The 22339-nt window shown below is 53.6% G+C and overlaps 1 protein-coding gene across 13 annotated transcripts in view; it reads right to left on the reverse strand.

Annotated features, from left to right (window-relative positions):
- COL23A1 (collagen type XXIII alpha 1 chain) overlaps window positions 1-22339 on the reverse strand; it is a 283264-nt gene that overhangs the window by 23631 nt on the left and 237294 nt on the right. For 10 of the 13 annotated variants that reach the window (XM_039880152.1, XM_039880151.1, XM_039880150.1 and 7 more), the window contains exons 4-5: window positions 21112-21119; window positions 19601-19627 (exon numbers count right to left, since the gene is read on the reverse strand). In XM_039880152.1, coding sequence (XP_039736086.1) covers window positions 19601-19627; window positions 21112-21119 — 35 coding nt within the window. The remainder of the gene's footprint in view (window positions 1-19600; window positions 19628-21111; window positions 21120-22339) is intronic. The other 3 variants (XM_039880141.1, XM_039880149.1, XM_039880148.1) reach the window with 1 other exon arrangement.

Here is a 22339-nt window from a genome sequence, read left to right on the forward strand (position 1 = left end):
AGAGAGAGAGAGAGAGAGAGAGAGACATAGAAATTACACATGGCAAGGCATTTCCTCTGTGTTATGACCCCAGAGGCACTCCTGAGTGACAAGAGACCAAAGCCTGTCTTGAGCCTGTGTCCTGGGTACATTTCATGCAGATTTGGTGGTGGTGGGTGGGTGTCTGGATGTTGTTTGCTGCCCAGAATCCCCTCCTCTGACAGCAGAGTCCCATTTCTTTTCCAAAACCATCCTGATCTCCACCCGTGGGACTTGGGCACATGACCGCATTCCCTTGGCCAGGGCGATTGGTTCAGGAATGAGCATCATGCTTGGGACTTTGAATGGTGGTGCTTTTGAGGAAAGAGTGTTCTTTTCTCCGGATGGGGCTAAGCCTGGAGCTCCTGGGCACCACCTGGCTTGAGAAAGAGGTGATAGAGAGGAAAGCAGAGCTGAGAGATAGAGAGAAAGGCAGGGCGAAGAGCCTGAAGCTGAGACCACCCTGCACTCTTTTGTTTGTCCACAAGTACATTTTTCCCTTAAGCAGCTTGAATTGAGTTTCTGTCACTTGTAATTTGTTATGAACTGAATGTTTGTGTCCCTCCACATTTGCATGTTGAAACCTAAGCCCCAATGTGATAGTGTTAGGAGATGGGGCCTCTGGGAGGTGATTAGGTGATGAGGGTGGAGCCCTCATGAGTGAGATTAGTGTCCTTATAAAGGGACCCCAGAGAGCTCCCTTCTGCCATGTGAGGGCACTGTGAGAAGGCAGCCATCTGCAGCGAGAAAGGGTCCTTACCAGAACCTGACCTTGCTGGCCCTGATCTTGAACTTGTGGCCTCCAGAACTATGAGAAATGAATTTCTGATGTTTATAAGCCACTCGGTCTGTGGCACTTTGTCACAGCAGCCTAAACAGACCAAGGCATCATTGTTGCTGTGGCCTTTGCAGACAGAAATCAAGGCCAAGAGAAGCCAAAGGAACACGAAGGTGAGTCCTGAGAGCTAGGGTATTTCAGGGGCCCTGGGGGCTCTGTGGTATCTGTGGAGGGCTAGTGACCCTGTCCAGTGGCCCCACTGGACCCCCTCCACCCACCTACCCATCTAACAAAGCCTCAGTGAATTCCACTTCTGTGTGGGGTGTAGAGGAATCCAACAGGGAGAGGGGTAGTGTCGCTGACCAGGCCCATCTGCTCTCTGCCACTGTCCTCATCTTCCCACACACTTCACTCTCGATCTCAGCAAACGTTGTAGGCAGCTCCACTTTCCCGAGCCTTTGTACACACTGCCCGCCTCTGTGCATCATCTTTGACTCAGTTACCTCCTCTTCCATGAAGGCCTCCAGGCTTCTCCACTTCCCAGAGTCAGGCTGTCTATCCCTGAGCCCAGCATATATTCTAACTGTCCCACGTGATACGTGTATTGTTAACGTATGGTCTACATAAGTCCTCCAGTAGATCAGAAACAGGGTCTGATCTCCACGTTCCCAGTGCTTGGATGAGGCCTGGAATGGAGTGTGTGCCGATTGGTGTGCGCTGAGTCAAGCCAAAGAAAGGTGAACAATATTGTGCACAATAAACCATGGAGAGTGGAGGGGCGGGGCAGACAAAGGGTTGTGCCAGTTCCAAGCAGAGAGAGGGCATGTCCAGCTTTGGGCGGAACTGGAAAAGAATAGCGGGCAAGGCCTTGAGAAAGTAACATTTGGGGATTTGGATATAGCAAGCACACGCACACACACACAAGCTTGTGTGGGGCACCGTGGGCGGAGAGAACCACCCAGAGAAGGCAGGGAGGAGGGAGCAAGAAGGCGGCCAGCTCAGCCTTAGCACCGACCCCCACCCAGGTCTCTCTCAGCCTGGGGGGGTGGTCGCCTGTCACCCCCTGTGGTTCCACTGCTGTGGCTGGACTCCCTGACCCAGCATTGGGATCCTCTGTGGCCGGGACCAGCCTCTGCCATTTGGTTGCTCTGTGTTCCTGGTCTCCCCGAGCTCTCTGCCTTCTTTCCCATCTTCATGCTTTCGCTTGAGCTGCTCCCTCTGCCTGCAATGTCCTCCCCGGCTCCTGTACCTGGAGAGAGCAACGTATCCTTGGGGACACTCTCCTGCTCTAGGAAGAATTTGCTGGCTAGGGCAGAGCTGGTGTCTCCTTCCCTGGGTCTGGGCACAGCCTGGGAGTTGGTGACCCTGCCTCTGGCTCCAGTGGTAAATGACCAGTTTCCCTGGCGTGACCTCAGACTGCCCTGAGCAGAGACAGCCAATCTGCCGATGCCCTGGAGGCCGTGAGAGCAGCCACCCCTCAGCGGGCTCCTGCCACGGCCTTGCTCCAGGCAGGAAAACGGCAGTTCTGAAAACTGGTTACTTAAGTGCTTATGGGCCACCAATCTCACCGCGGGGAGAGGGTATGGGTGTTGGAGTGATGGCCTGGGGGCAGCCGGGGTCCCCTGAGGAGTGGCCCATTCCAAAGTCTTGGGGATCCAGGCCCTGGGGCTCCTGACCAGCCCCAGCCACAGGTGCAGTTCCATCCCCGTCATCTGAGGCTCACAAGAGTTGTCCTAGCTGGCTGGTCTCTTGGAGTTCCTGCTCTTGTGACCCCAGAATTCACATGCCCAAGGCCTCCTCCCTTCAGCAATCTGATAAAATTGGACATGGCCTCTCTTCCATCTCCCATGCTCAGGTCTGCTAGGCCTCCTCAGGGCTACATCCTCTGGGCATCTCCACTCTGGACCTCTCACTTCAGCCTGGCTTTCCAACTGTCACAACACACACGGGGGCCCAGCCCCATCCTGGGTCTCTTACAATGGCCCGCAGTCAGCATTTATCATCACAGCAGTCCTGTGAGGGAGATGTCACCATTCTTGTCTTATAGAGCAGGAAACTGAGGCCCAGCAAGGGGGAGACCTGGCCCAAGGTCATGCAGCCAGAACAGCCTGAGGCTGGAGCCAGACAGCACTTCAGTTCCATGTCCTTCACTCAAGCCCCTACAGTGACCTCACATGGAGTCCAGCCTCTCTCACTGCTCCCCCACCCCCAGTCTGCCCTTGTATGCTGCTGTTCAAACCTTCCTTACTCCATCCCACTGCCCACTGGAGCACCCAGCCACCTTGTCCAGTGTGGCTGCCACCAGTCTCTATGCCCAGATCCTGGGTGTGCCCGTGCGTCCCCCTGAAATGAGCCCAAATGCAGTGCAAGTTTTGCTCCTGTATAAGTCTGCATGGATTTAAAACACCATAATTCAGCCCGAAATAAAAAAGAGACTAAGGTGCAGCTTAGAACTAAATCAGGCTGTTCCCCTTCATGTGCCAGGAGGGAAGACACAGTGGGTCTCACAGCTAAGTCACCGGCAGTTGGCTGGGGACAAGAACCGGCCTCAGGGCATAGATGGGGTGATGAGTTCAGGGTGTCTCCGATAAAGTCCAGGACGCAGAGCAGAGATGGGTCTGAGGGAAGAGGGCATCCAAGCCCTGGAGACCGCAGAGGGGGAGACTCTCCACAGCATGTCCACAAACGTTCCTCCCTTTGGATTTGACTGAGCCCTGCCAGACCCTTCTCTTCGCCAGCCCTCACCACAGCCCTGGGAGGCAGGCACCAGCCCCATCGCGCAGACGAAGAAGCTGAGCCAGTGAACTGTCCAAGGGCTGAAATCAGCCTTACTCTTCACGCAGTGCTCCCTCTCTTGCAGCACAGGGTAGAGGGGGTGACAGATGGCCATCCTGGGGGACCTGGAGTATTAGAGCCTCACAGGCCTTGCTTTCCTTTGGTTATTCCTACTATCTCTGTCTCTCCCACTGAGCAGACCCTACCTGGGCAGGGCTATCTGGACCCTCTTTTACTTTGATCCTATTCCAGAGAAAGTGAAGGGTCAGATGGATATCCTTGCTGATTGATATCATGCGTCAGGCTGTTACCTGTACCCAAGCCGTGCTCTCCCACCTCCCCTCCACAGCAGTGTCCCGCCTCTACCTGGAGAACTTCTACTCATTCTTCAAGGCCCAGCTCAAATAGCCCCTCTTCGGGGAGCCTCCCCAGGGAGAAGCAGCATCTACCCAACCTGTCTGCTACAGAGCTGGGTCTCCATTCTTCCAGAGGAAAGTTCTATGGCTGAGCTCTGGGAGGCACAAGGAGCAGTCCGAGGAGGCTGGCTCTGGATTCTGACACACCTGGGATCAAATCCTGGCTTTCTCATACGCCAGCTGGTCACCCTGAGCCTCATTATCTGTGACAGGGAGCTGCGCTCCTCTGCCTTGCTGACCCGTGAGTGTGGCTTCTGCTGGAAAGGTGTCAAATGCACTGAGTGAAAGGTGCAAACTGGGAGGAGATAGGATGCAGCAAACCTCCTTTCCTCCTCCCTGCTCCTCTCCAGGTGGCAGTGCTGGCACCAGTGTCTGTGTGACCCTTTAAGAAGCATTCCTGCCTGATGGAAGCACTTATAGAGCAGAAACCCTCCCTTTCTTACTTTTAAAGCTCTGTATGGGCTGGACAGTGTTCACGTGTGGGTCCATCTGTCTTCAGGTTGCAGGGGGATCTTGTCTTTGGTCCTATGAGGCATGTCATAGCCCCCCTCAATCTGGGTTCCAGGAAGCCCCCGCATGTGTGAGATTTTGGGTAGCATCCCCATGACCCTTCCCTGACCAAGAGCTGTAGTCTCTCCCCCACACTGCCCTGGAGAACTTCCTAGAATGCAATCTGATCATACTGCTCTCCTGCTTGAGCCCCTCTGGGAAGCCTCACCCCTGAAGGATGATGTTTAGACCTCCCAGTCTGGTATCCAAAGCCCTCACCCCAGGCCAAGCACTGAGAACGTGTTCTGGTTCGGCCCCCTCCCTGGCTGGGGCTGCCTCCGGTCTGCGGCTGGGTCCCCAGGCCCAGGTCCAGGATGGCTGCTTGGTTGACATGCAGCATGCAGAGCTTGAGGTACCCTGCTTTTCTAGAAGTCTCCACTGCAGAAGGAGCCTGTGTGTGTGTGTGTGTGTGTGTAAGGTGTGTGCAAGGTGGGGGGGGGGGTGGGGGAGGGAATCTCAGTGCTTACAGCTGTCCCTGGAGGTGTTCTGATGACCAGACCTCAGCTGCCCCTTCCTGACAGTGGCATTCCTGAGACAGGGCCGTTTGTCTTTTGGGCAGGATGCTGCCCTCCGCCAGCTGAGATCGTCCCTGCTGGGTCATTACAGGTGCAGCTTCGGTCCCCAAGGCCGCTCTCTAGTGTATGAGAAGCCCCATAAGACGTGGAGAACCAGCTTTCCCACCCGGGGCTCTGCCTATATTTGGGATTGCAGAGCTCTTGGCTCCTAGGACTTGGAGTTTTAAAAAAGTGAATAAAGTCTCTATTTTCTGAACAGAGGCAGAGGGTGTAGCATGAGCAGTGCTCCTGAAAAGCCCACCACAGGGCTGAAGGAAAGTCAGCTGCTACTCCCTGGGAGCTGGCTGGATCTGACGGGGCAGATTCCCACGACAAACACAGACACCCCATGTAAATATTTACAGAGCAGAGGGCACGGCCTGACCTTGAAGGTGGGGCCCACCCACAGCTGTGGCCCTGGTTTGTGGACGTGGCTCTGGGCTCATCTCTGGTGACACCTGAGCAAGAAAGACCCCTGACTTCTCTGTCTGGGGAAATAGCTGACCCTTAGAGAGGCCGCTGGGTGACCAGTGGTCACTGGTAGTCACTGAGGTGGGAACTCAGGGAGGTGTGGGTGGAGGAGGGAGGCAGCCTGCTTTTGCAGTCAGTCGACCCTGCCGGCGGGGGAGGGGGGCTGGGGGCAGTGTTCTGATCTGCCTGTCCTGGGCCCTGCCCACAGTTACCCCATGTGCTGCCTTTCTCAAACTCGTGTCCCGCAGAATACCGCCCCGCAGAGTGTTAACAGGCTGGCCTGGGGAAAGGCATTCCACGATCAAGTAAGTATGAGAAACACCAGATTACAGGCTGTGGGATAAAGCTTCTTTCTTGCAAGCTTTGTCTGATCCATTATCCTGCTTGTCGCCTCCGGAAGAGCAGCATTCCCAGCCTCACGGGATTCTCATCTCTGGGCCTGGCTGATCTCAGCAAAGCAGCTGAGGGCTGTGAGGACCATCTGTGAACCGAGTGTTTCCACTGTTGGAGGGGGGCCTGAGCCTGGCTCTGGGTCCTCTGAGAGCAGCAGAAACACCCCAAGGGAGGGCCAGGGACTGGTCTGAAGGGGACAAGGACAAACATGGGGTGGAGCACAGGCTCAGGCTGCATCAAGGCAGGGCAGGGTCTCTGCTGAGTGTCCCAGCTGGTGACAAGCTGGTTCTGAGCAGAACGGGGCCGCTCAGGGAGGTCAGCAGCCGGTGGAGGCTGCCCTTGGTGGCGGTGTCTTATTCTGTCACGGCAGTGCTCCCCTACCCCAGACCATGGGGTGCCCCTACTCGTCTCCCTGTGTCTCTCAGGAAGGAAAGGCCCTCAAGCAACCCATGGAGTGGAGGCAGGGCTTAGGCCTCGTCTGGGGTCAAAGCCCCTCTGAGCCTCAGCTAAGGTCAGATGCCACAGCATGCTGTGCACAGTTCCTGCAGCCTTTCTCCCTGGCCTGATCGAAGCCTGGGACTTCATCAGCAGTTTTCAAAGCCAAACCTCCCAGCTGTTTATAAGCCTGGTTCTGCTTTCAATCACTCTTTCTCGCAGGTCAGCTGAGCCCCAGGACATTTGGGCCAGGCGGCAGGCCCCCATTACTGGCTCAGCCCTGCCTCACTCACAGATTGGCGTGGCCTTGAGCCTCCACATGCTCTTCTGTAAGATGGAGGTCATGCCCATCTCCTCTCAAATGACTAGTTCTGTGGGTCCCAGTCAGTCTCCTTTGTCTCCTTCTCTCAGACCAACCTGAGACACGAGACCCTACAGGCAAGCTGACACAAAATTGGGGTCTGCATTGCCCCTGGGGGGGACAGCACTATGGAGTGTGGCCCTCCCAGTGGCTGGCGGGGGGATGCCAGGCAGACCCCTTTGTGGGTCTTCTCACTTCTCTCCCATCGTGGAGTATTTCCTGAGTATTTCACGAAGTCATCTTTTGAGAAAAATAAAGAAGGTGGCAAAAGAGGGGAGGTTTCCTGGTGAAATAAGTTTGGGACATGGGGTATGCCGGCTCTATCGCTGAAGCTTCTCTGCATCCCTCAGGAGATGAAGGCTGGTGTGTGAAAAGGGGAGCCTACAGCAGAGGGGCCGTGCTGACTGTTCACTCCACCCTGGAGTGGCTCAGGAGTCCTGATCCATCAGTGAGAGTGTCTGTTGAAGTGAACTCGATCAGTGAACTGGCAGATGCAGACGGCAGTAAATGCTCAGACCAGCCAGAGCTGGGTGACTGTCTTGCTTTCTGGTTGTAATTAATGCTGATGGCTCCTGTCAGGGAATGAAGCCCTCGAAATGAGGCCTTTGGATGAAGGGGCTTACCAGGCTTATCAGTCCAGGGCCCAGTAATTACGGCCCAGATGTTGACGATTCATCAAATTACAAGGCGGTTGAGGCCTAGAGTCTCAGCCGCGGAAGTGCATATTGCTGTGTGAAGGCACCGTCATTTGGGCTGTCCAGTGTGTGAAAGAGTAGGTAGGCTAACCCTTGGGCAGTCCTGCTCCAATGCGCTCATTTCTCAGGCCAGGCTATTTGCACACACGGGGGCCACAGCAAGAGAGTCAGGCCCAGCAATTTCCCAGACTTGGATTCTGCCCTCAGGGAAGGGAGAAGGCACCCTCTTTCCTAGGTCCAGTGGGGCTGCAGCTGGTGCCCTGATGCAGAGCCCAGCACACAGTTCCTCCTGGGGAACCCCTTCCTGGGGTCTGGGGCACTACATAGAGTGGGCTCTACAGTCATCCATTGCACTTCAACTCACAGTACGTGGAGGGTGGGGGCTGGGCTTTAGTTGGCTGGAGTTCTAGGGACCTTTGCTTGCTCCTTGGCCCCACACGATGCCACCCTCCCTCTCCTCGTCTGTACAGTGAAGTGCTAGGCCTGGAAACAGGTTCGGTTTGGTCCATGCAGTTAAAAACAAACCAAGAAGGCACTAACCCAATTATGTGCAACATTTAAAAATTGTGAAGTTTCACACGAACACCTGGAGTTTGGACTTTTCTCAAAAAGTTGGAAGATCTTGCACCCTGAGGCCCACATGCCTGGCAATATCTTCCAGGGCAAGTGTTCCCTCAGCAGGGCACCACCCCGGGGTCTCAGGCTCTGCCCCTCCCTACTGCCTCACACCTGATCTGATGTTTCATCGAGGTGACCTGCCAGTTCTTTAGGGGCATCTGGGTTTGTAACCCTTGATCTAGAAAATCTCCAGATCTTTTTAGCTCTACGATTCTGTGAGACTGGGAAGCCAGCTGGCTTCTATTTTGGGGAGAGAGCACGCTCAGTGACTCTGCTGCATGCGCTGGAAACAATTATATGTATGTCCACGTTATACATCATGGCTAAAAGAGGTGGTGCTTATGTCTTTGAACTGGTCTCCAAGTATCTGCTTAAATTATACACTTGCCTGTTACCTAATTAGCCTGTCAGGTATAAGGAAAAACTCTTCCTGGGTAGGGCAGAGTGGGTAATGGGCCTGACTCTTACTGGGTCTGGGAGGATGGAAGGTGGGCCAGTGAGTCAGGCTGTGTCCATCTGAGCTGCCTCAGATCTGCTGTCTCCAGCTCAGGCACACATGGCTGGTCTGCTGGAGGACACTGGAAGTAGCTGGCAGGCGGGGCACCATTTTGGTGGCAGCCTCTCCTGGGTGGAGATCTAGCAGGATGGAGCAGCGCCTGGCTAGAAAGCTGACAGTCTCAGTGTGGCTTGAACTACATGATGGAGAACGTTTAAAGGGAGGCAGCCTGCCTGGGACAGCATGGCTCACACGGGGTTCACAGCAAGAGAGTCGGGCCCAGCAATTTCCCAGACTCCGATTCCACCCTCAGGGAAGGGAGAAGGCACCCTCCCTTCCTAGGTCCAGCTGGTGGCTGCAGCTGGTGCCCCGAGACCCAGCATCATCATCCAGACACTGGGGGATAGGGTCACCGGGACAGCTCTCAGCAGACACTGAGGTTGTGGGCGCTCCGCAGGGACACCTGATGCCCCGGTCATGCCCAGGCCTCACCCCTGATCTGCTCTCCTGTCCCAGCCGTGGTCTGGGGGCCATCGCAGGCTTCTTCCCAGAAACTCTCAGGTTTGATTGTCTCGCTTCTCTGAAAGCTGTCCCCTGGGCTGTGGGGTGGGCCCTGCTTGGTTTCCACAGACAACACAATAGTCACCCACTGAAAATAAATCGATTAGAACCTTTAAGGATCCAAAGATTTAATGTAAAATTTGGATTTCTAGCCTCTCTTGAAATATTGGAAGATGTAATGTTTGACCTGCACAGGTTGAACCACGACGCCCCCTGTAGACAGGGCATGGCCCCTGTGAGGCAGCAAAAAGCTCATGAACCTGCAGTTGTGGCTCTGAACCATCTCTCCAAACTGTGGCCCCCTCACCAGTCCCCTACCTCCCCTGCCTAGAACTTGGCCTCTCTGCCTCCAGCGGCCTCCCTGCCTCCGTCCCCACACGGCTGTCCTCCCTGCACTCTGAAGGTGTAGGGACGTCCGGATTGCTGTATCCCTGCCCCGGAGACCTGGCAGTGAGCTGCACAACTTCCCTGGAGCCTGTTCCCTCCTCTGGAAAGTGGGCATGGTGTGGATGGAATGGGTTCTTGTAGGTGACAGTGTCTGGCCTGGAGTGTGGCACCCAGTGGTTTGAGTGAGGGTGCCTGTAATGCACTGGACCAGTTTTGGGGATGAACATCTGGGAAATGGAGCGGAGCTTAAAGACACACTCCCTTGCCTTCTCGTCTGATGTCACCGACCCTAAGCACAGCCGTCAGGTGGGTGCCATTACTATTTCCATTTCATAGGTGACGAAACTGAAGCTTAGGCCAGGCATGGCTAGCTTGGCTCGGGACTCAACCTGTATTTCATGCCTGAACCCCGAGTGCCTCCTTCGAGACTCACACATCATCTCTGAGAAGCCCTCCTCAACTCTCCCTCACTCCACTGCACGGTTTCTCAGTTACAGACCCCTGCTGTCTTCTGCCACCTCCCCTCCCACAGTCACTATCCCCGAGGCTCCAGTGCCCAGCGCAGGCCCAGCTGAGGGAAGTCTGTTGAGTCTTTGAAGTGCCCCCTCTCTAGGCCCCCAAGCTAGGCTTGTGCCATGCAGTGCCATGAGTGGGGTCTCAGTGGCCCCAGAAAGGGCGGCCCCATCTGTGGAACAGCTCCCACCTCGTCTGGGAGATGACCCGCTGGGGCCTCTCTATCCCTAGACACCCTTCCTGACAGGTGGCTGTGTAGCACCAGCCTGCAGTCTTCCAGTGATGGGGAGTGCTTCCTGGGCAGCCAGATGGGTTTGCAAAGGTTTGGTTAAGTTGGGCCCTTTTCAGGTTGGTTGCCACTGCATATTACCGCCACCTCGTGGCCACCTTGGGAGGCAGCTAACTGGCTCGATGAGGCTGGGTGTTTCAGGGCCACCTGCCAAAAGCTCCCCACCCTCACTCTCCTGTTCCTTCACCAACCTGGCTTGTCTCCGGTGCACCATCTCTCTGCATCCTCTGTCTGAACATTCCCCCCAAAGCTCCCCACTTGTCAGCACCTACCCAGCTTTCTGGCCTGGGTCACACTCCTTCTCCCCCCCGCCTCAGCCCCCCCCACCCAGCAGGCTGGCTTGGCTTACAGGTGTTCACAGCAACCTGTACCCTCCCCACCACCATGCACGGTGCAGTGGGAATGCCCATGAATTTTGATTCTGTCTTTCTCAACCACAGCCCCTGAATATATTTCTCACAATTGTGCCCCCTACACCAAACAAAGTCCCTCATACATAGGGCGAACACCGTAACTATTTGTCGAATGAACGTCCAGTTTCCCACTGGCTCCAATGCCCAGCCTTGGAGCACCAGAGGGCGCCCTTGACCTGCCAAAGGCTACCAAGGGCACCAGCTGACCCCTGCCCTCAGGCCACAGCTTGGGAGTTCAGCCAGGACAGCAGTCCCCAACCTTTCGGCACCAGGGATCTATGAGAATCTAATGCTGATGATCTAAGGTGGAGCCGAGGCAGTGATGCTAGCTTTGGGGAGCAGCTGCAGATACAGATGAAGCTTCGCTCACCTCCTGCTGTGTGGCCTGGTTCCTAACAGGCTACGGACTAGTACTGGTCTGGTCCACGGTCCAGAGGTTGGGGAATCCTGAGCCAGGACCCTGGGCATTGAGGACTCCTTCAGCCTCCAGAGCTCCCCCTGCTGGGGTCAGTTCCTCATCACAGTGGTAGGAACTGCCACTCACTGAACTCAGCCAGTGTGCCCAGCACTGGGGTTCCCTCACCTGCTGGAGAGGAGTTGGGTCATACAGTCTAAGAGATCTCAAGCCCATTCTCTCTTTATCATGTAGGCAGCACAGAGGTCCAGTCCCTGATTTCAGAAGCTTGGCGGGCCAGCTTTATACAAAGACCCACTTTTTTGTGAATCTGTTTACTTGGAGGATCTGACTTGCCTTGGTAACCTGGTGCTGGTCTGTGAGCACCCTCTTCTATGCAGTGGGGTGAGGATGCTGGAGGATGCTTTGCTGCTTGGGGAAGTGGGAAGATATTCGGCCAGCAACCAGTCTGGAGGGCCCCATTCTGCAAAGATGTCACAGGCATACCCACAAAGGGTAGCTCCCACAGGGCCGGCCCTGCTAAGTGCTCTCCCAGAGCTGGACTTGGGAGGAGGCACTTTGGAGGCTGAAACCTGGGGCTGAGGGCGCCTGGCTACTGCCTGGAAGATGCAGAAAGCTGTAGAAGGTCAGTGAGGTATCTGGGAACTGCAGCACAGGCCTCCTGCCTTTAAGCTGCCCCACATATGACATTCTAGGGGACACTGGGGACACAACGTGGGCTCAAGGCAAGGGGTCGAGTCAAGAGGCACTTGCTCTGGGCTGGGGAGGGACCCTGGGGAGGAAAGGCCAGTATGGTGGCCCTTTCCTGAGGGCCTGGCTGTGTCTCCCCAGGTTCCAATCTGGGGGCCCTCACTTCGGGAAATCTGCTTTCACCCCGTTCCCTCTCAAGCTGGGGAGCAGCACTGCAGGGGTCAGATTAAAATGAGATGTAGGATGTCAGAACCTAAAAACAGATGAATCTGGGATATTATAGATGAATCACTGAACTAATTACACTTTTACAATCAAAGCTGTATTTGAACAGCAACAGTGCAGGAAAGCATATGAGTGTGTGCTACTCTGTGGTCCTTCTTTGCTCAGATGATTAATTCCAAACAGTCCAACTGAGTCATTCTCTTCAAAATTGGTCCCAGGCTGAGGCCCTGCCTCATAGCCTACATTTCAGCTCGGAGCTTCTGCTGTCCCCATAGCCTGTCAGTGGTCCCATTATTGCTTCTGGAGATGGTCAGTGGTCCCATTATTGCTTCTGGAGACACTGTGCAGCCCCCTGCCCCAACCCCAAGATTCCAGTGTGTGTGGCCAGATGGGCCCTGGTGCCGCTGGGTGTGAAGAGTGCTGGTCTGGTCTCTCACCTGCCAGAGCCGGCCTGCAACTCCCGCCAGCTCTCATTCTCAGGTTGGCCCCTTTCCTGCCATTTTCACTGAGACATTCATGATTTGGGCTTTGGGCTTCAGCTGTGAATTACTGTGTTCGCCCCCTACCTGGACTCCTTCCTCCAGCGTCTGCCTTGGAGCAGGGAGGCCTTTTCAATACGCACATCTGTCCATGTCACAGAGGGGCTTCCTTGGCCTCCAAACTCTCTGCTAGGGGGGACTTTACTCATCATCATCTTCTCTCCTCCCTGCACCGTCCCCCCACCTGCTGAGCCACTGCCACTGTGCTGTGCTGCATGGAGCCCCTTCCCACCTTGTTCTCCATCTGAACTCTTATTCATCCCTCGAGACACACCTGTTCCTCTTCCGTGGGGCACCCCCGGTTGGTCCCAGGCAGAGTTCTCCACGCCTTCTTCTGTGGGGCAGAATCCCTGTCTATGATTGACAGCCCTCCCCACTGTATGGCAAAGCTCTCTGTATGGAAGAGTCTCACTCTTGACTAGGGGACAGTGGGCAGGATGGGTGGGTGACAAGCCTCCATCTATGGTCAGAACGCCAACAGAGGTGGCTAGACCCAGAAAGCCACTTCATGAAACAGCTCAGAGCCCAAATTAGTGGGGACCAATGAGCACTTGCTGAGTGGGTCATGCGCTTTCCGGGGCCTGCTGGCCTTATCTCCTTCCCTCAAGTGACAAGTGTGACACAGACCTGAAACTCTAGTTGAGTTATGTGCTGAGTGATGTGCCCCAGTTATCACAGGCCTTTGGAAATGGTGCCACCTGCAGGTGGGAGAATCAAGGAGACTCCTGAGATCAGCGTGTTAAGGTCTGAAGGGGGAGGCCAGGCCCCCATGTTCACCACTGCGCGATCTGGAAAAGCGACATGGCACAGAGTCACTGATGGATGGGGTGGCACGTTCCCCACCCCAGGGTCTCTAAGCCTCAGGTTTTCAATCCACAAAATGAGCATAAACTGTAATGCACAGAGATGGGATGTACTTTGATGGGATGAACTACTGCACAGATCTGACTCCTGACATTCTCACCCAGGTTAAGCCTCACACTTTGCAAACGTGGATGTGGAAGCCCAAAAGGGCTAAGTGACTGCCTATGGGTGGGAGTGGGGCCTCCATCATGACCGCAGTCCCCTGGCCGCGGCCTGCTTCATGCAGCTGCTCTTTGACAGGACAGGACCTGGCCAGGGAAACGGAATCGGACATTTCACCATGAAGGCAATGTTTTTCTTCCTAATTTCTAATGATGGCTATGATACCGATGCATGAATGAGCATTAGGAGGGAAGACGTTATGGAGAAATGGACTTCTTTCTTTTAGACTTGTTTTGTTGTTTTGTTTTCATGTTTTGGAAAGCAAGAAAGGGTCTTAACAGTTTGATAACAGGGTGGACAGCAGTGCATGAGGAGAGAGCTCCAGGGACAGATAGAAATAGGATGAGGAGGAGAAATGGAACATTCACTCTAAATATCTGTTTCTCCAGACGGTGACAGGAGAAGAACCCTCCGTCAACGCACAGACAGTCAAAAGCCCCAGCCTGCAGCTGCGACTTGCTTACTGATAGAACAGCTGGTGAGGGAGGGGAGACCACAGCCTGCGTGCTAATTGGGCTTTGTCACACGGGTGGGCTTGTGTCTTAGCCAAGTTCTGACACCCTCTGAGCTCAGCTTCCTCATCTGTCAAGTCGGGCTGACACCATCAACCTCCCAGGGTGAGAGCATGTGGGAGCCTGAACCCAGCAAGCACTCAACAGGTGCATCTTGCTTCTCTGGCATGATGGAGGGCTGTGGGGAGTGGTGAGGACAGTCCTTTCTTTTGGTTGTCTCTGGAGGGGGAATCTCCGAGCCCTTGGCACAGTACTCTGTCTTTGGGGACAAGTGGTTTTTATAAACACAGAGCCAAGTAAGTTTCCTTGGTCTCCCACTGTGGCCTCTAAGATCCTTCTCAGTGCAGCCCTGGAGGCCTCTCTGGCTTCCACTTCTACCATCTTCCTGTCACTTCCTTGCTTACTCCAGCCACACTGGCCTCATATGTACCCTGGACACATGAAACCTGTTCTAAACTCATGACCTGCATGCCTGCTTTTTCTCTGTCAAGAGCAATTTCCTGTCAAAATCACTGCATCTTTTTCATCATTTAAGTCTCAGCTCAAATGTCATCTTCCCCAAGAGCTTTCCAATTGTTCAACCCCAAATAAACCCTCCCATCCACCCAGCCAGCAATCTCATCACGCCCCCGCTTTATTCTCTCTCTTTCTGGCACATGTTACTGTTTGAAGCTATTTCGTTGGCTTACGTGTTTACTTATTTATTGCTTCTCTCCTCCCCACTACAGGGAGAGAACTTGTTTCTCTTGCTCGTTACTGGTCCGAAGACTCAGAAAAGCCTCTGGCGCAGAGTCGCTGATGGATGGGGTGGCACGTTCCCCACCCCAGGGGCTCCGTACTGCTGGCACATGCTGGGTTTAATGGTCTCCACGTACCTCTGGCCTCACAACCTAACGCTCTCCTCATCCATCCAAATGCAGAGAAATCTTAAGCCCTGGAAGACGTTACCGAAACCACGTTTTTCAAGAAATGTTTAAATTGCATTCCGAAAGTGTAAAACAAACCAGAAAGTCACTAAAGTTCAACAGCAAGAGTCAGAAAAGCCAAATACCGAAGCAGAGGAAAGTCAGGATTCTGATGTCGTAAACAGGAGATGATGAGAGGATCTAATGTGTTCTGTGCAAAAGTCAAGGTGTGGGCATGATTGAGACTTGCATGAGAGACAAGTCTTGTCCTCTTAGACAGAAGCCATAGTTTGGGGAAGAAAAAAGGGGTTGTGATAAAAAAAACTTCAGGAAAATCACAGCAACCCCTAATAGTTCCTCCCTCTCTATCCCATGGCAAACTGGCTGCATAGGTCCCTCTTTCCCCCAGCTCCCCAAATATTGTGACTGAGTCTGATCCATCTTTGTGCCTCCCCAACTCCACCCCAGTATTCAGCACAAGGCATAACATATCTTACAGATTTGTTGAATTGAGCCAAATTTATAATATGGCAAAATCACTTTATCAACATAAATGCTGATTACTATTCCAAAAGGCAAGAGTGCTGTGCTCACCTCTCCTCTGCATGTCCCACCTTGCGATCACAATGCTCTGAGCTCAACATTCCCCCTATGCTGCTGACACCATGATGTTTGCTCTCCCTGGATGAACTGGGATGGATCTCAAATGTGATTTTTCTCTTTAAATGCTAAACCTGCAATTCCAAACTCTACCACCAGGTGGTAGTTAGGATGGCAGGAACCTTTCAAATCTAGTTTAATCTCTAAGATTCTACTTCTCATGAAAATACGCCCTAAATTAAAACAAGATACATACACAAATCTATCTTTTTTTAACTGATTGTGTTGGCGTAGATTTAAAAGCATGATAATGCCCACTGTTGCCTAAGGCTTGGGGAAATATGCAGCCTTCATATGCTGCTGGTGGGAATGTAAATAAGTATAGCCTTCTGGGGGACAATTTGGCAATACACATCAAAGGCTTAAACATGTGCAAACCCTTTGGTCTAGCAATTCAACTTCCAGACATTTATTCTAAGGAGATAATTATGGAAGTAGGCCTAGATTTATTCCCAGGATGTTGACTGCAAGGGTGAAAAATTGTCGATGTAAATAATACGACTTGGAGCCTGCTTAAATAAACTATATATGATAAAATACTATGTAGCTATTACATTTTATAAGAATTCTTAATGATGTGGGAAAATCTTACGATACATTAAGTGAAAAAAATAAGCTACAAAAAATGTGTGGAGTAAGAAATATAGAAACAAACTTGTGTGTAAAAAATGTTGGAAGAACAAACACCAAAATATTGAGAGGACTTATCTGTGAGTGGTAGGATTATAGATAATTGGTTTTTTTTTTTTTTTGTGCTTTTCTCTATTTTAGGAAGTTTTCTTAATAAACACTCTTCTGTTATCATCAGCAGCAAGCGATTAATTGACCTTGCAGTAGAAAGGACAGGCCAACCTCTGTACAGGACGGTTGTGAGCATGCGACCTTGGGCCCTGGTCAGTCCATACCCTGCCCCATGGAGGTAGGCGGCTCCTATGCTCCGCCCCCCACTACAGGGTCCAAATACGGACCTGCTTTCAGCTGTCCTTGCTCAGGGGCGGGGCCAGCCCAGATTAACCCGGAAAACATAGCCTGCACAGTTGCCACCGCCATCCCCCTGTCACTCTTGTTTCTCCTTCCCCTTAGGAAGGGACATGATTTTAGCATAAACTAAAAAGAAAGAAAATCCTCTTTAAGACTGGTTTTGAAGTTTACTAAGCCGCAGAAAAAAAATGCTTTTCTACAACTGACGGTTCTCAAAGCCGTTTTCCTCTCCAAAGGTTGCTGACGTGTGTCGGAGCATCAGAGTGGTTCCCCAAGCCCATCTGCCCTCCCCTTGAGGTTTTTCCCGGTGAGGGCAGACAGTGAGGTTATCGAGGGGCTGCCGTGCCTCATGGCACTCAGGCCCTGTCTGTGCTACCCGTTGATCCTCCAGCTCTATGGGCCTGATGTCCCCGGCTTGGAGAGGCTGAGTAGCCTGCCGGAGCATGCGCAACTGAGCCGGACTGGACCTGGGGCTGACCGACGGGAAGCTGTTGCAGACTCAGCATACGAGGTGCCTCTTAGGCGGCCCAGGCCCCTCGTGTTGGCAGTTGCCCTAACCTCTAGGATGACCACATGGAGCTATTTTTAAACAGACCCCAGACTGGGAGCCAGGACCTCCACAGGTCAAGAGATCTGGATTTCAGCTCAAACACGTGAGCTCCTCCCTCCCACCTCCCCTGCCTGCATGAGCCTGCTTTTCTTCCCTTGGGAGAGGCCAAGTCCCATATGACCCCCACCCTGTGGGCCTCATGAAGGGACAGCTCTTGAGGCAGTACCTGAACAAGGTGCTTGGAGGCACACAACTGGGCAGGCTGGCTGGCTCCTGGGCTGGAGGCACAACCACCCTGAACCCAGCCAGGGAAGAGGCCCGGATGGGTGTGGAAAGCAAGGCGTCCATGTACACGGGGGCCGGCCGACCTCAGGAAAAGGATGACTGGCTCTGGGGCAATCACGGGTGTGATACCGGCTTCTCCTCACCCATCTCCTGGCCTGGCCTGCTCAGGGCTTCCCGTGATGAGGAGCTAGAGGGGCCAAGGACACCACTGGAGCTACCTGCGAACAGGCTGTGGGGTAGGCTTGCTGGGCCCTCTCCTGCCTCCTTCCCTGGAAGCTCCCAAGTTCATAGCAGCTGGATACACCGCATGCACACCGCCCCGGCCCCCCATGCCCACAGTCACAGGGCTCGGCACCGCTGGGCTCGGCACCACGCATCTCACCCGCTAACCCTTCAGGCTAGATTCCTGTGATGCCCTGTGACCCGGCCACTGTCTGCTGTGACCCACGGTGTCTGCGTGCTGCAGAAGTGACCTCACTTCTCCTAAATCCCAGCTCCCCTCTTCACAGGGAAGGAAAAGGGGACTTAGAGCAGCCAAAGGATTCACCCCCTGGATCTACCCTCTGGCCGCCTAACTCCACACCAGGATGCTTGCTCGTTGTCCACAAAGCCCTCAGGCCACCCCCACCTGCCCGCCATCCACCATCATCCACCATCCTCCCTGAGGCTAGGGGGAAGGGAGTCCTGAGTCACCATTGTGCTCAGAAGGGAGGATAATGGGGAAGAATGGAGAAACCATTCACCAGCCTCCACCCTCGGCCCCTCGGACACGTGTATCTACAGTCCAGAGTAACCCGGCCTGTCAAGTTAACCGGGCCATGCCGGAGGGCCTGTCTGAAAGTTTCCAGTCTTCACGAGCTGCTGAAGTGGATGGCCCCAAGACGTGAGGCAGAAATATTCCAGCAAAGCCTGTGGTTCTCCATGACTCTAGCTGCCATATAGGAATGGGGATCCCTGGTGGTGGGTCCTGTCCCCAGAGTGCTCCTGGCTGGTGTTCACATTTCATTCTACTTCCCACAGAGCAGGACATCTGCAGTCTGGGAGGCCAGGCTACCTGCTACTGGGGAGCTGTCCTCGCAGCTCCAGAGACCCCAAACTCTACCCCAGACCCAGTGTGGGCGCCTCTGGACATGAGATAAATGCCCCCAGTCTCCACTGAGTCCCAGAGAGCCTGGTTTGTGATGCATTTAGTGTCACCGTCACCTCCTCAGTCTCATTTAATCCAAACTCAGCTCCCTGAGGGAGTTCTTCATCTCTCCCGTTCACAGAACAAGAAACTAAAGCTCAGAGAGGGTGAGTGCCTTCCCCAAAGTCACCCAGCTGGAAGGCACAGGTTTCTCTGATGCTCTAAGCTGGACTGCTCTCCATAGCCTCCCGCAAAGGCGGCTCCTGTAGGTCTGGGGACCCCACCCCATTCTCCACTGCCAGCTGTCCTGAGTCTGGACAGATCTGGCCATTTGTGAGGCCTCTGAATCAATCAACGTTTCCCTCCTTGCACCTTCCTGGCCTGAGGCACAGAACAAACATGTTCCCTGATGGGACAGTCCTGCCACGCTCTCCTTCCACCAGCTCGCCACCTGCTCTGATGCTTTTGGGACTTCTGTGCAGGACTTGGCAGCGCACGGCCACCTTTCAACTTGCTTCTTATGTGGCCCTCATCCAGCCCGGGCTAGGGACGTTGACTCCAAATACAAGCCAAGTTTTAGGTTAAATTGTAAAAGATGTGAGAAGTGATGACACCACAAGGCTGAACTGGAATGTACCAGTCTCTTGTGGCCGAGTGGTGACAGAACACGAGCTGGGACAGGGTGTTCCCTGTGCACTGGGAAGATGCCGGCACCAAGCCAGCCTGGAGGGTGCTCTACAGCCGAGGGCTGGACCCTGGGATGTACTGGCAGGGAGAGCAATGCTGGGTGGACTCCTTCTCAAAGCCTTTTTGCTTTGCATGTGGGGCAGCTGGAGCTACAGAAAGACCAGGCCCCCAGGAGCAAAGGAAAAGAGAGGAGTGCAGACAGTTAAATAAAAGGCTCAGAGGAAGAATACTGGCTTGAGAGAAAAGAGATGAGAGAAAAAAATAAATGGCAAATTACCGGGTAGCCATCTCGTCCTGATTGCCCCTGTGATAATTAATATGTCATTAATAATCAGACTTTCGGTAGAAAACCATATGGCAACACTTAGCACTCAGTCAGGGCCCCAGATCCCCCTCCACTCCATGTTCTGCAGCAGAGGTGCTGGTGGATAACTGATGCCTTTTGAGGGGGGACTTGGGGCTCTGACAGGTCTGGGAAATGGAGCGCCCATTTATCGCCCCATTGGGTCAGACAAGAGGGGCTACCAGGGCACGCACCCATGTACGTCCTCCCCAAGTCAGCCAGCACACATGGGGACAAGGGGTTCAAAAGGTCATTGTCACAACCACCATGGAAATGATCTTAAAATGCTAAGGGACCTAGAGAGCAGATAGATATGGGTTTCCCGCCTCCTGCTACTGCGATGGGGTGAACCCAGGAAGACGGCCTTGGAAGCCAGAGATATGGCGGGGGTGGGGGCATTTATTGCTACTGGATGCTTCTCGGTCTCCATGTGCTCAGAGAACCGACTGACTGCCCAGCCAGTGTCTCACTTATCAGCATCCATCTCAGGTTGTAGCTTGAGAATTCTTCATTTGTTTAATAAACTTAATAGTTTAACAGCCGAGTTAAAATCCCTGCCCCATAGCGCTCTGCATTATGCACTTCAGCGGGTTCACACAGGCTACCTCCATGAGACAGCCAGGAATGACTCAACAGCAAAAAACTGCTTGTGGCCAATAAATCTACACATTCTTGCTGGCTCGCTTTTTGGCTCAGAGTGGCGCTACACGCATTGAGAAGCCCAGACACTGAAGGGTGCTGATCGAGACATGAATCATGGTAAGTGGAAGTTAAAAGTAAAACAGCTCATCTGAAAGGAATTCAATGTGCTTCTTGAATCAGTTCGCCAGAATTTATCGGGCTCTGAAAAACTGCCACGATGACTCAAAGGCGGACTTGTCACGTTTCTTGAGAAAAACCGGATTTCCGGGGCGCTGACGATCCCCTGCCTTCGATGCTGCCTTGGGCGTCTGTTCCTCTCCCACACCTTTCTTAGACACAACACCCTCATGGCAAGCTGCCCAACCCAGAGAGTCAAAGGTGTTTTGGCAAAGAAGGGAAACGGACCTCAGGATCTAGTGATTCAGCCCAACTCATTCCAACTGTCTGACTCCAGAGCCTGAGACAAAAACATTATCTCAACTGCTCAACTGCTGCAGAGAAGTAAGAAAATGTGGGCGTGGTGCTTGTGTTTCTGTGAACCCAGTGGAGTCAGGGATGGGGTGAGGAGCAGCCAGGCTCGTGTCAGCACTCTTGGAAGGAAAGTGTCACAGAATGCTTCAAGGGGCAGGTCCAGTCGTGGAACTTGCATTCTTCTACAAAGTTAAAAACATATGACCCCTGTCTGGACTGATCTATATATATTTTCGGACACACCTCTCTAACCAAATAAAATGAAAGTGCTACAGAGAGAGAACAAAATGTCTTATCTTTCAGGAGCGGACAGCACAATCCAGGGCACTTACTGGAGAACCTGCAAAACACAAGCAGAGACACCATAGTCAGAATCAAAGGGAGAGAGGGTCCCCTCGGCCACGTGGATCCGCCCCCACACAGCTACTAGCCACCCCTCCTCACAGGGCTTTGATGTTGTCACAAGCCTCAAAGCAAGTGGCAGGGCAAAGGGAGTGCCTTTGCCCTTGGAGGGGCTGGGATGGGCGTGTAGGGAGTGATGACAATCTCGCATGCATGGGTTCATGCATTCATTTCAAGAGGCTGCTGATCCCTGCTCAGGGCCACCCATGTTGAACTTAAGTCAACCGGCGAAGGAGTCAGACCTAGTTTCTGCCTGAAGGACAAATTTTGAGGCTCACTGGGTGTCAGTTCATTTCTCTTGAAGGGGAGAGACTTAGAGGAGAAAACATCGTAAGGACACTGGGATGTGTGTGGCTCAGCAGATGTGAGGGTGGTACCTGAGGACCAGCCCAGGGGTTAGGGGCGCCAAGCCTGGGCGCACGGGGTTCTTGAAGGGGACAAGTCTAGAAGCACAGGTGCTACTGCAGGAAAGGCTGGTGCACAGGCTGAGGCTCGTCCCCACGGCGATGTGGACGCCTGGGAGGACACTCATGACACACAAGAGTGTTCTTACCTTATGGTTTGCAAATCACATGGCATATCTGCATTTGACCTTCTCAACAGTTTGTGAGAGGTGTGATGAACACACCCATTTGACTGATGGCAACAGAAAGAAGTGACTTGCCCAAAGCCACATGGTTGGTTAGGGGTGGAGCTCATCCAGGAAGGAGGTCTCCCAACTCAAACCACTACTTGAGCCACGTCCGCTCCTGGCAGACCCTGGACCATAGTCTGGAGAGTGAGGCTTCCCCGGGGAGGCGAGTAATGGGACCCAGTGGTGAGTGAAAGAGGCAAGACCTCGGACTCACAGAGTTTTCCTTGAATAGACAGGTACTTAAGAAAACAATTACATGGGGAAGCACAGGATGCTCCCTTCAGTACACGAGAGGCCTGAGCCAGGCTGGCCCACTCAGGACGGGAGGCTGGGCTGAGTCCAGAGGGCAAAGATGATTTCTGAGAGTGGGAGGGGGAGGGAGGAGCAATGCAGAGATGAGAAGCTCAGAACACGCCAAGATAATGAGGGCTGCAGTAGAGGAGGGGCTGGGGACAAGGCAGGGCCAGCCAGAGCACTGGGCCTTGTTTTCGCATCATGACCCAGAAGGGGCACTGAGGGGTCTG

This window comes from Pteropus medius, unplaced genomic scaffold, assembly GCF_902729225.1.
Source record: "Pteropus medius unplaced genomic scaffold, Ma_sr-lr_union100, whole genome shotgun sequence".
NCBI lineage: Eukaryota > Metazoa > Chordata > Mammalia > Chiroptera > Pteropodidae > Pteropus > Pteropus medius.